At 39.6% G+C, this 13,086-nt stretch overlaps 1 protein-coding gene across 3 annotated transcripts in view; it reads left to right on the top strand.

The window, feature by feature from the left end:
• Positions 1 to 13,086, top strand: part of RGS6 (regulator of G protein signaling 6) — a gene marked incomplete at its 5' end in the record, with an annotated part of 657,279 nt that overhangs the window by 596,453 nt on the left and 47,740 nt on the right. For all 3 annotated transcript variants that reach the window (XM_082275029.1, XM_082275027.1, XM_082275028.1), the window contains 2 exons: positions 2,157 to 2,282; positions 5,884 to 6,070. In XM_082275029.1, coding sequence (XP_082131155.1) covers positions 2,157 to 2,282; positions 5,884 to 6,070 — 313 coding nt within the window. The remainder of the gene's footprint in view (positions 1 to 2,156; positions 2,283 to 5,883; positions 6,071 to 13,086) is intronic.

Here is a 13,086-nt window from a genome sequence, read left to right on the forward strand (position 1 = left end):
TGAAAGCTGCAAAGACAGGTCTTAAAATTTGTCTGGAAGAGTATCTCTACACTGGTGGCCAAAACAATTTTACATAGACCTAAATCTTAGGATTAGCTTTGACACCTTTTTTTCCATATAATACTAAATGGCCCATCTAGAGCAGATGGCAATCTCCTCTGGATTCCCTCAGGGAAGAGGGGGCATTGGCTTGTCCCATTAAAAAGCATTCTGGGATCACTTAAAAACTCTACATAAAATAGCTACACACCCCTCTTCTCTATTCTGGGCAACCCAGTGTTTCCTCTGGGCTTTACTAATCCACAGGCTTTTAGTGCTTGGCTTTCTGATGGACTTCATTTGAGACCATTTGGGATTAGTATGAACTTTCCTCTAGGGAGATCTTTTGATACTTTCAAAAAAAAAACTTCCTCCAATCAAAAAAGCACAAGAACTTGTCCTCCGAAAAAGTGTAAGAGTGAGTCTTGCTGAAAAAATCTATAGAGTTTGGGATTAGCCTACTTTCTTTTGATGGCATAGGCATTTAGTACCCTTCCTTCTTATGCTCTCAAATGAAAGTTAGAACTGGGAGGTAATATAACAGTGGTTGATTGAAACCAGGTTTGGCTCTATACAGCCAGTATCACAGCATATGTCTTTGCAGTGGAGGCCAATTACAAACACCTCCTTCACTAGTACTTGGTCCCTACATATACGTATATCCTATACTTTTCTAACCTACTCTCCCTTAAGCTTTTGCAGCTATCAGGTAGTTGGTTTTCTCAGGCATTCCTTGTGAAATTGCCTGAAAGTGCAGCGATTATGGCAAGTAGGCTGTCAACTGTGTAAGGGAATTTGCCGCAGAGCTTAGTAAATTTGATAAAGTTTCACAAATACCCAATCATGCGCAAGGAAAATAAAAAATTGCATTTTGCTTGCATAAGATTGGATAGTGGAAGTCAGCTGTGGATTACATTCTCTTTTGCAACTTCCCTTGCAAATGGGCAGCTTATATAACTATGCCCATAAGCCTCAATAGAAAAAAAAAGGCTGTGTCCTCTGTTTAACTTAAATACAACAACATTTTCTCCCAAGGGCTTTAATACAGTGGATATATTTAGTAATTACACCAAAAATTTAAAACAATTATTTCTTTTATTGGTACGAATGTTAAAATCTAATATGAAAACAAGAAAAAAGGAAATACTGTTTTAAAATATGAGCTCTGCATCAGTAACCCCAATAGTGAAATCAATGTCCTAAAACTATTCAGGTGAGTTAAAGGGAATTTCCAAAACAAATTCCTGCTTGGAAGACCCGAAAATCTTCATCAGGGGGATTATGACATCTAGATTATAACATATGTAGTTGAAGAAGATGCACAGTAACAGAATGACACTATGGGGGTGATTTACTAAAACTGGAGAGTGCAAAATCTGTTTCATTTCTGCATAGAAACCAATCAGCTTCCAGGTTTTCTTGTCAAAGCTTAATTGAACAATTGGAAGTTAGAATCTGATTGGCTACCATGCACAGCTGCACGAGATTTTGCACTCTCTAGTTTTAATAAATCAACCCCTAAGTGTTTTTTTCCTTCTTGATTGTACACAAAGTATCATACCTTCCAAAATGGGGGGATTGAACACCAACCAGAGCAAACTGAAACTAAAATTCAGTACTTTTTTTCAGCCGACATAAATGTGGAATCAGGGAGGTAGCCCCCCTTCTCCTTAGGCCCACAGGGGGAAGCACAAGAAGCAAGGCACATCTACAATAAAAACAATATGGGTTATTCATGTGTACATCTACACAGGGGTTGTTGTGTCTAAAACAGTGCTGGGGAATGGTCTGAGCTTACCAGCACTAGGATGGTGTGCAAAAAGAGATTCTGGTAAAGTAGTATATCAATAGAAGGTCTGATAAAACATGACAGAAAACTATGCAAATGTGTGTTGATCTGGTGTTATGTGAAAAATATCCATAAGTATTAAATAATGTAAGAGTCTAAATATAAGAGTGTATTAAATAAAAAAAAATACTTTAAATGGGAAGGCAACTATATGGACATATAGGATAAAAAAAACTAAAAAGAATAGATGCAAATCTCAGAAGTAAATTATTGGAACTTCATACAATTGGTTTCACTAACTGAATTAAACTTTTTCCTCTCAAAAAAGCAAAGAGCCTAGCCAGCAGCGTGTGAAAAGGTGGGGCTTCTCACTTGATGAAGTTCTGAAAGATCCAGTGGGGCGAGAGCAGTTCCTTCGCTTTTTGGAGTCAGAGTTTAGTTCTGAAAACCTCAGGTAAGGGATTGTCAGCATTTACTTGTGTTCCATGTTCTTTCAGACATATACAGCAGGTAAAATAAGTATTGAACAAGTCACCATTTTTCTAAGTAAATATATTTCTAAAGGTGCAATTTTCACTATATGTCAGTAAAAACCCATGCAATCCATATATCCAAAAAAAAAAAAAAAATAAGTTCAGAAATTAATTTATGTGTATTAAAATCTAATGACACAGGGAAAAAGTATTAAACACGCTAACTGAAATTTATCTAAACTTTGTAAAAAATCATTTATTCGTAATGACAGCTTCAAGACGCTTCCTGTATGGAGAAACTAGTCGCATGCATTGCTGAGGTGTGATTTTGGCCCATTCTTCCACACAGTCTTCAAACCTTGAAGGTTCTGTGGGTCTCTTCTATGAACTGTGATCTTTAGTTATTTCCATAGATTTGCTATTGGATTCAAGTCAAACAATACTACACCGACCAGGATCGATGGATCAGCGCTCACTGCAATCACATAATGAAGGACTGTACTGTTATATATGGCACATAGTCATAACATTTAAAAAACCTGTCCGCAGGATTGCTTCAGTGTGGTGTCCTGGGTTAAAAGATGTGATGGTCTCTGTAGTATATGTGGGGGAGAGAGTCCAATTATGTTGAGGTGCAAGACCAGCTGCTCCTAGAAGAGGTGATGGATCCCTCTAGACATGCAGAATAAATGAAACAAGGGAGCCACGTCAGAGTAGTGTTTAAATTAAAAACAAATTTATTGCAATGCACTTACATTTAAAAGAATCAACATCAGCATTCAGGTGAAAAGCATGGATCCCCAACGATGGGTGCCGAGGGGTGGTTGGAACGCAAGCACCCAGCCACAGGTGCCCGCCCTCTCCACAGTCTCAGCTGTCTCCTGCTGGCTTCCGTGGAGGAACCGGCAGTGTCTTGTGACGCTGCATCCGGCTTGTGGCTGTGCACCGCGGATGTCCCCAGGAGGAGGAGGCACAGCGAGATCCCCTTCCCTCGGGATCTCCGGACCATCCACCCCCCATCCTCCATCCCTGGATCTGTGAACACACCTGTGACTGGGTGCTTGCAATAAATTTGTTTTTAATTTAAACACTACTCTGACCTTGCGCCCTTGTTTCGTTTATTGGATTTAAGTCAGGTGATTGACTGGGCCATTCTAGCAGCTTTTTTTTCTTTCTTTGAAAATAATTGAGAGTTTCCTTGGCTTTGTGTTTGGGATCATTGTCTTGCTGAAATGTCCACCCTCCTTTCACCTTCATTACCCTGGTAGATGGCAGCAGATTTTTATTAAGAATGGCTTGGTACATTTTTCCATTTATCCTTCCTTCAATGATATGAATTTTGTCAGCACTGTATGCTGAAAAACAGTCCCACGCCATTATGTTCCCACCTTCAAACCTTACTGTTGGTATGGTGTTTTTGGGGTGATGTGCAGTGCCATTTGACCTCCAAAAATGGTGTATATTATGGCATCCAAAGAGTTCAATTTTGGTCTCATCTGACCAGATTATATTCTCCCAGTATTTCACAGGTTTGTCCAAATGTTGTGCAGCAAACTTTAAATGAGCATCAACATGCTTTTTCTTCAGCAATGGAGTCTTGCATGGAGAGCATGCATACAGACCATAACGATTGAGTGCATTGCTTATTGTTTTCTTTAAAATAATTGTACCTGCTAATTCCAGGTCTTTCTGAAGCTCTTCACTAGTGGTCCTTGGCTCTTGGACAACTCTTCTGGTAACTCTTTTCACTCCTCTGTCAGGAATCTTGCGAGGAGCACCTGGCCATGGCCAGTTTATGGTGAAATTATGTTCTTTCCACTCCTGGATTATGGCCCTAACAGTGCTCACCGGAACATTCAGAAATTTAGAAATCCTTCTGTAACCAATGCATTAAGTATGTTTTGCAACAATAAGGTTGCAAAGGTCTTGAGAGAGCTCTTTGCTTTTATCCATCATAAGATGCTTCTTGTGTAACACCTTGGTAATATAATACTTTTTTATAGGCCATCAGTTGAGCCTGAACCAGCTGATATTAATTTTCACTGACAAGAGGCAGGATTGCTTTCCAATCACTGATAGATTTCAGCTGGTGTCTTGGCTTGTCATGCCTTTTTGCACCTCCCTTTCTTCATGTGTTCAAAACTTTTTCCCTGTGTCATTTCATTTTACACATAACTTAATTTCTGAACGTATTTGTTTTGGTTTCTTTTTATGCATGGATTGTTACCGACTTGTGGCTAAATTTCATGTCAATAACACCTTTAGAAATATATTTACCTAGAAAAATGGTGACATGTTCAAAACCTATTTTACCCGCTGTATATTCGAATACAAAAGTATTTACTTAAATCTTACTTCCCCTAATACCAGAAAGTTAGAACTTTTGTTGGATGTGTACAGCAGCCCCTATGGGGAAGATTTACCTTTTTCTGTCCTGGTTACCATTGTCATTAAGAGTCAGAAGGGAAAATTCAAAATGTTTGGAAAATCCAAAAATCCCTTGACAAGTTTTATCTTCCAGATCTTCCAGGTTCCAAGATCATGGTTTCTGAGTGTACAGGATTTTTGCTGAAAAGTCCAGCCATTTTTTTTTCTTTTTTTTTTGTTATAGATAGCATGGGTAAGGGTTAGAATCTATGTCAGGTTCAAATGCTGTTTTGTTCCTGTTGATTGGATTTTTCCTCAATTTCTGTTCTGTGTCAAACCTGTAACTTTTACAGGAAGTGGGTGAAAACAACTGCAAGATGTAGTACAGATAACCATATACACCTGACAGAGATTTTATGCCTTGCCTACTCTGCTAGGAAAAATAATTTTAATGCTCTCTGTTTTTTGTCCTTGGGAGATTTCACCTAATGTCTTCTTATGACCCTTCTAGCATCCATACTATGCTGTACATTGCAAATTAAAAAAAGAGTATTATTTTAAGGGAGCTTGCATTGTTAATCCAATGCAAGTGAACAAACCAGGATAGCAATGCTACCATTCACATCCAGGATAGCAACGCTACCATTCACATCCAGGATAGCAATGCTACCATTCACATCCAGGATAGCAACGCTACCATTCACATCCAGGATAGCAATGCTACCATTCACATCCAGGATAGCAACGCTACTTTTCACCTCCAGGATAGCAACGCTACCATTCACATCCAGGATAGCAATGCTACCATTCACATCCAGGATAGCAATGCTACCATTTATTTAAGTAACACTTTTACAATCTTAAAATATTTACTGACTAAGCAGAACATTTAAATATGTGACAGAGTGGTTAATTACACTTTACGTAGTGATAGCATTAAAATGTTTTGCCATATACTCCCAGGACTCATAACTGTTTTTCAGTCATATGTAATTCATTTTGTAATAAGAAAGATATAATTCTTTATAGATAAGTATTATCAACAGTGAACAGATCTTTCCACTAGAGGACATCATTGTAGCATAGTTTATTGTCTTTTCTAGCTCAGTCTACTCTAGCCTTCTGCATAAAGGTAATATATATTGTAATGCTAGTCCACCAGCAGTGTTGATTTTAAATTGCTTAAAACACTTTAGATTTACTTATTTTCCTAAGGTTTTGGCTGGTTGTCCAAGAACTGAAGAAGCAACCGTTGCATGAAGTTCCAAAAAGAGTAGAAGAAATATGGCAAGAGTTTTTGGCCCCTGGAGCACAAAGTGCCATCAATTTAGATTCCCACAGTTTTGAGAGGACAAGCCAAAATGTGAAGGATCCAGGGAGGTACACATTTGAAGATGCCCAGGTTTGTGATTTCCAACATTATAGTAACTCCTATTTAAGTATGTGCACTTGTAATTTATATGAATCCCATGCCAAATAGTTTTTGCCTCTTTGAACAGTTGAAAGCCAAATACATGTTTATGATTACTGTTGGTACATGTAGGAAGAGGTGCTCAGGAACAATGGTCACAGATAGATCCAATTTTCATATATTAACTCCAATTAGCAGAAGATTTTTTCATTCATGTCACCGCACACCAGCACGTGTGCTACGCTGCTGTGCAATGGCATGTGGTACCATCCGCTGCACTTTACATCATAACAGCTTTGTGGTGTAAATAGGGCACATGGGAAACATCTGTTTTCTATGTACCCTAGAGGTCACCTGTGTTTGTCCAGTGTGAAAAAACACAGAACACTGCAGATAGTGTTAAAAAGCCATAATGGTTTAAAAGTGCACAGTATGTTATTCCAAAAATGAGGAAGCATTATATGTGTGTTTATATATATACAGTATCTCACAAAAGTGAGTACACCCCTCACATTTTTTTAAATATTTTATTATATCTTTTCATGTGACAACACTGAAGAAATGTCACTTTGCTACAATGTGAAGTAGTGAGTGTACAGCTTGTATAACAGTGTCAATTTGCTGTCCCCTCAAAATAACTCACAACACACAGCCATTGTTGTCTAAACCGCTGGCAACAAAAGTGAGAACGCCCCTAAGTGAAAATGTCCAAATTGAGCCCAATTAGTATTGTCCCTCCCCGGTGTCATGTGACTCATTATTGTTACAAGGTCTCAGGTGTGAATGGGGAGCAGATGTGTTAAATTTGGTGTTATCGCTCTCACTCTCTCATACTGGTCACTGGAAGTTCAACATGGCCCCTCATGGCAAAGAACTCTCTGAGGATCTGAAAAAAAAAATTGTTGATCTACATAAAGATGGCCTAGGCTATAAGAATATTGCTAAGACCCTGAAACTGAGCTGCAGCAGGGGGGCCAAGACCATACAGTGGTTTAACAGGGCAAGTTCCACTCAGATTAGGCCTCGCCATGGTCAACCAAGGATGTTGAGTGCACGTGCTCAGCGTCATATCCAGAGGTTGTTTTTGGGAAATAGATGTATGAGTGCTGCCTGCATTGCTGCAGAGGTTGAAGGGGTGGGGGGGGGCAGCCTGTCAGTGCTTAGACCATATGCTGCACACTGCATCAAATTGGTCTGCATAGCTGTCGTCCCAGGAGGAAGCCTCTTCTAAAGATGATGCACAAGAAAGCCTGAAAACAGTTTGCTGAAGACAAGCAGGCTAAGGACATGGATTACTGGAACCATGTCCTGTGGTCTGATGAGACCAAGATAAACTCATTTGGTTCAGATGGTGTCAAGCCTGTGTGGCAGCAACCAGGTGAGGAGTACAAAGACAAGTGTGTCTTGCCTACAGTCAAGCATGATCTGAGACTGCATAAGTGCTGCCGGCACTGGGGAGCTACAGTTCATTGGGGGAATCATGAATGCCAACATGTACTGTGACATACTGAAGCAGAGCATGACTACCTCCTTTCGGAGACTTGGCCACAGAGCAGTATTCCAACATGATAATGACCCCAAACACACCTCCAAGATGACCACTGCCTTGCTAAAGAAGCTGAGGGTAAAAGTGATGGACTGGCCAATCATGTCTCAAGACCTAAACCCTATAAAGCATCTGTGGGGCATCCTCGAATGGAAGGTGGAAGAGCGTAAGGTCTCTAACCTCCACTAGCTCCATGATTTCATCATGGAGGGGTGTAAAAGGACTCCAGTGGAAACCTGTGAAGCTCTGGTGAACTTCATGCCCAAGGGGGTTAAGGCAGTGCTGGAAAATAATGGTGGCCACACAAAATATTGACACTTTCGGCCCAATTTTGACATTTTCACTTAGGGGTGTACTCACTTTTGTTGCCAGCGGTTATTACATATAGTGATTAGAAAACCCATCTTTTAAAGTTTCTATTTATTTTTCCACTTTAAAAAACTTGAGGATCCTGCTAATTCTTCGGGGGTTTCTTAGTAAGGGGGCAGCCTTCTACTACTACTTATACTGACAGTTAGGAAGTTCTCTGTCTCTGAATTACATCACGCACAGTGGGCGGGCGGTGGATTATGTCACACAGCAAGCAGACTGGTGAGTGATTTGACATTTAACACGGGGCTGGAAGGATTATGTGACCTAGTGGGCTAGCAGGCGGATGGGCTTACATCACACGTATAGCGGGGAAGAAACTTCCCCACCTGTGTGTTCTGTGTTCCCCAACCAACTATAGTTTTGCCAGCAAGGTTCCAGCTGGGAGCCACTGTCTGATCTGCAGCTGGTTTTGGAATGAAGCTCACACAGACAAGGAAGTTACTGTGTTTTGTTAGCCTGCCCACCCACTAACCTGCTGTGATATATTCCCACCCACCATCCTCCCACTGGAGCCACAGATGGGGAACTTCTCCACTTTGTATATGTAAACAAAAACCTCCCCTTTAGAAAAGCCTCTCACTGTGATGAAGGGGGCCTTAATTAGGCAAGTTACAACAACTAAAGATTTAAAAAAAGGTTAAAAACATTTTTTTTAAGAAAGTAAATGTGTTTTTGTCCAATTATATTTGTAATATTACAATGGGTTTTTAAAGTCTTGTGTTCACAAAAAGAAGAAGATGACATGTGCTTGTGGCAACAATGATGTAGATAAGATACTAAACTCTGCTGCTACTTTTTTTTTCTGTCAGTTATAGGTCCCATGACCTGTCATTGCAAAAACTTTGTGATTTTAAATTATTTAAAGCGGAGCTTCACCCAACAGGTTTTTGCCAGGTTCCCGCTCCTACTTCCAATCGCCTAGTTGATTCGAGCGGAAGTTCTCCTCTCCTCCTCCCTCCCTGCAGTCTTCTGGGACATGTCACAGGCACCAGAAGACTGCTGGACCATTCAGCAGGCACAGCACGACTCGAACAGCCACAAGCTGTTACTCGCGAAGCTGCAAGCTGTCACAGCCAGGTGCCTACAGTTGAAATGCTGACTCCGGGGAGGGGAGATGGAGATGGAGAGAAGTGCTGTTTCAGGTGACCATATCGCTGGATCCTGGGGCAGGTGAGCGTGTGTTTAATAAAAGTTGGCAGCTACACTTTTTGTAGCTGTTGACTTTTGATAAACACAAAAACAACTGGAGCTTCACTTTAATTCTGTATTTAAATTAAAAAAAGGAATGGAGTTTTTAAACTGAACTTCAGTTAAACAGGTAAATAGACAAATTATGGAAGAACACACTGATGAAGTCATCACATCATTTGACATGTGAATAAATGGCTTCTTCAAATAAGCAGGTAATACCTGAATATTCAAGCTATGAATGTAGTTTGAATCAGGGACCTTCCGTTTGTTGAAGGCCCTCCAGTTTCTAAAACATTCTTGCAAGTTCAACAGTCAGCTTGGGTTATGGTTCTTTTAAGAGCTGTGAAAAGACCTGATAGATTTCAGGGCTGTGTTTTGTCTTAAAAATATTTAAAAGTGATTTATTACGTTTTTTGTTACAAAAAAGGAATGTTCTTTACTGTGTTCCAAATTTGAGTTTTATTAAGCACAAGGTCAAAGACAGTAATTGCAACATTGTTCTGATGTTGGAGTCAGCTAGAAGTTGCAACTTATTTTCTGTGTAGTCATGTTGCTGAAATGATTATAAACTTTTTTTTTTATATAATAAACAAGTCATGCTTACCTGCTCTGTGCAAATCCTCCTCTTCTGGGGTCCTCAGCCTGCGCTTTTAGCTCCAGTTCTTCGACAAATGTCCCCATAGGAAGCCACTTCCTATGGGAGCACTCGTGCGAGCCCAATCCTTAACCACACTGCCTGCTTTTTTAGATTCAGACAGATAGGCCTGGCTGCCCCCCTTTCCCACTCCCTTGTCTCCGGATTTGATTGACAAAAGGAGCCAATGGCTCCTGCTGCTATCAATCTGACCTGTGAGGAGGGAGAGAACCACTGCTCTCAGGCAGAGCGCTGGATCTAAATCAGGCTTAGGTATGTATAAGAGGGGGTTAGGTGGTTCCTGTGACACAGAAGGTGTTTTACCCTAATGCAGAGAATGCATTACGATAAAAAAAAAAAAAAAAAACTTAAGCCTTTAGAACTACTTTATTTTCTGTTTCTAAGAAAACCATTCCATAAAAGAATTATCTTCAAACTACAGTTTCTATGTTTTCTCTAAACCAGGGTGACCAGATGAACTCTGCTGACTTCCATCATCCCATCACGTATAGGCAAAAAATTATTATTTTTTTTTTATTTTCCTTGCATCTGATTTTGTATTTTTTTAAAACAGAAACTTAGTAAGTCAACCCCACTGCATGTAGAGGGTATGCCACTAAAACCTAATTTATGCTGAAAGTTAGTTTACCTAAGTGTAAAGGCAGAAACAGTGAATTAAAGTGTAAGCAGGATGGAGCATGGAAGCAGAGGGAATAATTACTACTAATGCACTACTACAGAACAAAAGAAAACGGAAATTTCTAGATATTTGCATAGTGGTTACCTTATCATTCACTTTGTATGTTAATAGGAGAATTTAAAGAACTTTGTGATAAGGTTAATACATTGATTGTCTCCTTAATAAAATTCCACCAACTGTTTTTTTTTTTTTTATTAGAGTAATAACAACCCCTGTAAGAAAAGTTTGTGTATTTTCAGTCTTAAAAAAGTACCTGAGATGCAAAAAAATTTAACTTTTTATCACTTGTTTGATTTGAAGCATAAAGCTGTGCAACTGCAAAACAGTGGTTCTCAACCACTAGGATGCAGCTTCTCTCTTGCCAAGCCTTTAGATTTACTGCTTGCTAAACTCCTGCCAGCCCACCAGCCATTATTCTAAGCATTGCTGCCCTTCTTGCAATTATCCAGCCTGGACCTGCAGGTTGTGGGCAACGTGGATAATAGCTGTGTCATATTGCTCCGCCCACAGCACCACCCACAATCTCTCGTCCCTATTCTGACAGGAGCAGGAGTCCTGCCCAAACTTACTTATACATAATATATATATATACTTATATATAAGTAAGCTGTGCACAATAGGGGAAGAGGAATGCAGTCTGCAAAAGTTTCAGGTGTGAGCAATGTTAAAACGGAGTTGCCAGGTAAACTAATTTGGAAGAAAGTGGCATGCGAAAACAAAGACATTTTGGAAGAGGGTGGAAGAAGATACAGAGGCGAGCAGTGTTGGAAGAGGATGGCAGGGGAATGGAACTGAGGGGGTTGCATGAGGAAGGTTTTTTTTTTTACCTTAATACACATAAAATGCATTAAGGTTAAAAAAAAAACCTTCATTGGAAATGAGAGCCACTTTAACACCGCACAGTGGACCACAAAAAGGTTAATGGCCCTTTTTTGTGTTGGAGCATGAAAGGTTTTAGAAAGTGCATCTAACAAGTATATCATCTGCGGCAGAAAAAAACACTATCTAGATATTTTGTAAATTCCAGAATATCATAATCAATACTGTATTTTCTTAAAAAATAGGCATCTGCTGAATCCACTCTAATTGGGTGATCCATTCCTAATTTTTTATAATTTGTTTTTACAGAAATAAAGGGTGGTTATACTTTAAAAATAAATAGTAAAAATGCTTACAAAATATCTTTACTGCCCCAGGAGTTTTAATCACCTATGCTAAATGTAGGCAGCTATACTTAAAGTCCAACTCCGGCCAAATAGGATGTTATCCCTTGCAGTGAAGCTGTGCCTTACAGTGAGGCTGTGCAAAAAAAAAAAAAAGGAGATATACAGTTGCCTCTAATAAAATTAGAATGTCATCAAAAAGTTAATTTATCTCAGTAATTCAATTCAAAAAGTTAAACCGATATATTTTATATAGATGTGTAACACAGAGTGATATATTTCAAGCATTTCTTTCTTTTAATGTTGATGATTATGGCTTACAGCTAGTGAAAACTCAGAATTTAGTATCTCTGAAAATTAGAATATTACATTCTAATCATCACAAACTGTGGAACATTTTGCATTTTATTTGAAAATCAAGGTCCCAGAGTCTGAAGGAAGAGTGAAGAGGCACAGAATCCAAGTTGCATGAGGTCCAGTGTGAAGTTTCTACAGTCCGTGATGGTTTGAGGAGCCATGTCATCTGCTGGTGTTGGTCCACTGTGTTTTATTAAGTCTAAAGTGTTCGCAGCCCTCTACAAGGAAATTCTAGAGCATGTCTCGCTTCCATCTGCTGACCAGCTTCATGAAGATGCTGATTTCATTTTCCAGCTGGACTTGGCACCTGCCCACACTGCCAATAGTACCAATACCTGGTTTAATGATCATGGTATCCTTGTACTTGACTGGCAAGCAAACTTGCCTGACCTAAACCCCATAGAGAATCTGTGGGGTATTGTCAAGAGGAAGATGAGAGATACCAGACCCAACAATGCAGACGAGCTGAAGGTCTCTATCAATTCAACCTGGGCTTCCATAACACCTCAGTAGTGCCACAGGTTGATCGCCTCCATGCCACACTGCATTGATGCAGTAATTTATGCAAAAGGAGCCACGACCAAGTATTGAGTGCATACTATACTGTACATGGACATACTTTTCAGTAAGCCAACATTTCCATATTAAAAATCCTTTTTTTATTGTTTTTTTTTTATGCTTGAAATATATCACTCTGTGTGTAACGTATCTATATAAAATATAAAAGTTTCACTTTTTGAATTGAATACTGAAATAAATAAAATTTTTGATGATATTCTAATTTTATGAGATACACCTGTACTTGCCTTATTCTCCGCTGCTCCCTGCAGTTAGACCGGTCCCTGCAACTTTTGCATCCCCCGCACTCCAGTGTTCTAGGGTCCTGACGTTATCAAGACCAGAGCTGGATTTGTAGCCCTGCTCTGGGCATGAGAACACCATGGGACAGTTTACTGCCTGATCATGGAGGAGCAAAGGATCAGGTAATTAAAACTATTTCTCCTCTCTCCTGGACAAAACAAGTTATTAACTCATGCACTGTGG

The sequence above is a fragment of the Pelophylax lessonae genome (genome assembly GCF_965119305.1).
Source record: "Pelophylax lessonae genome assembly, chromosome: 13".
NCBI lineage: Eukaryota > Metazoa > Chordata > Amphibia > Anura > Ranidae > Pelophylax > Pelophylax lessonae.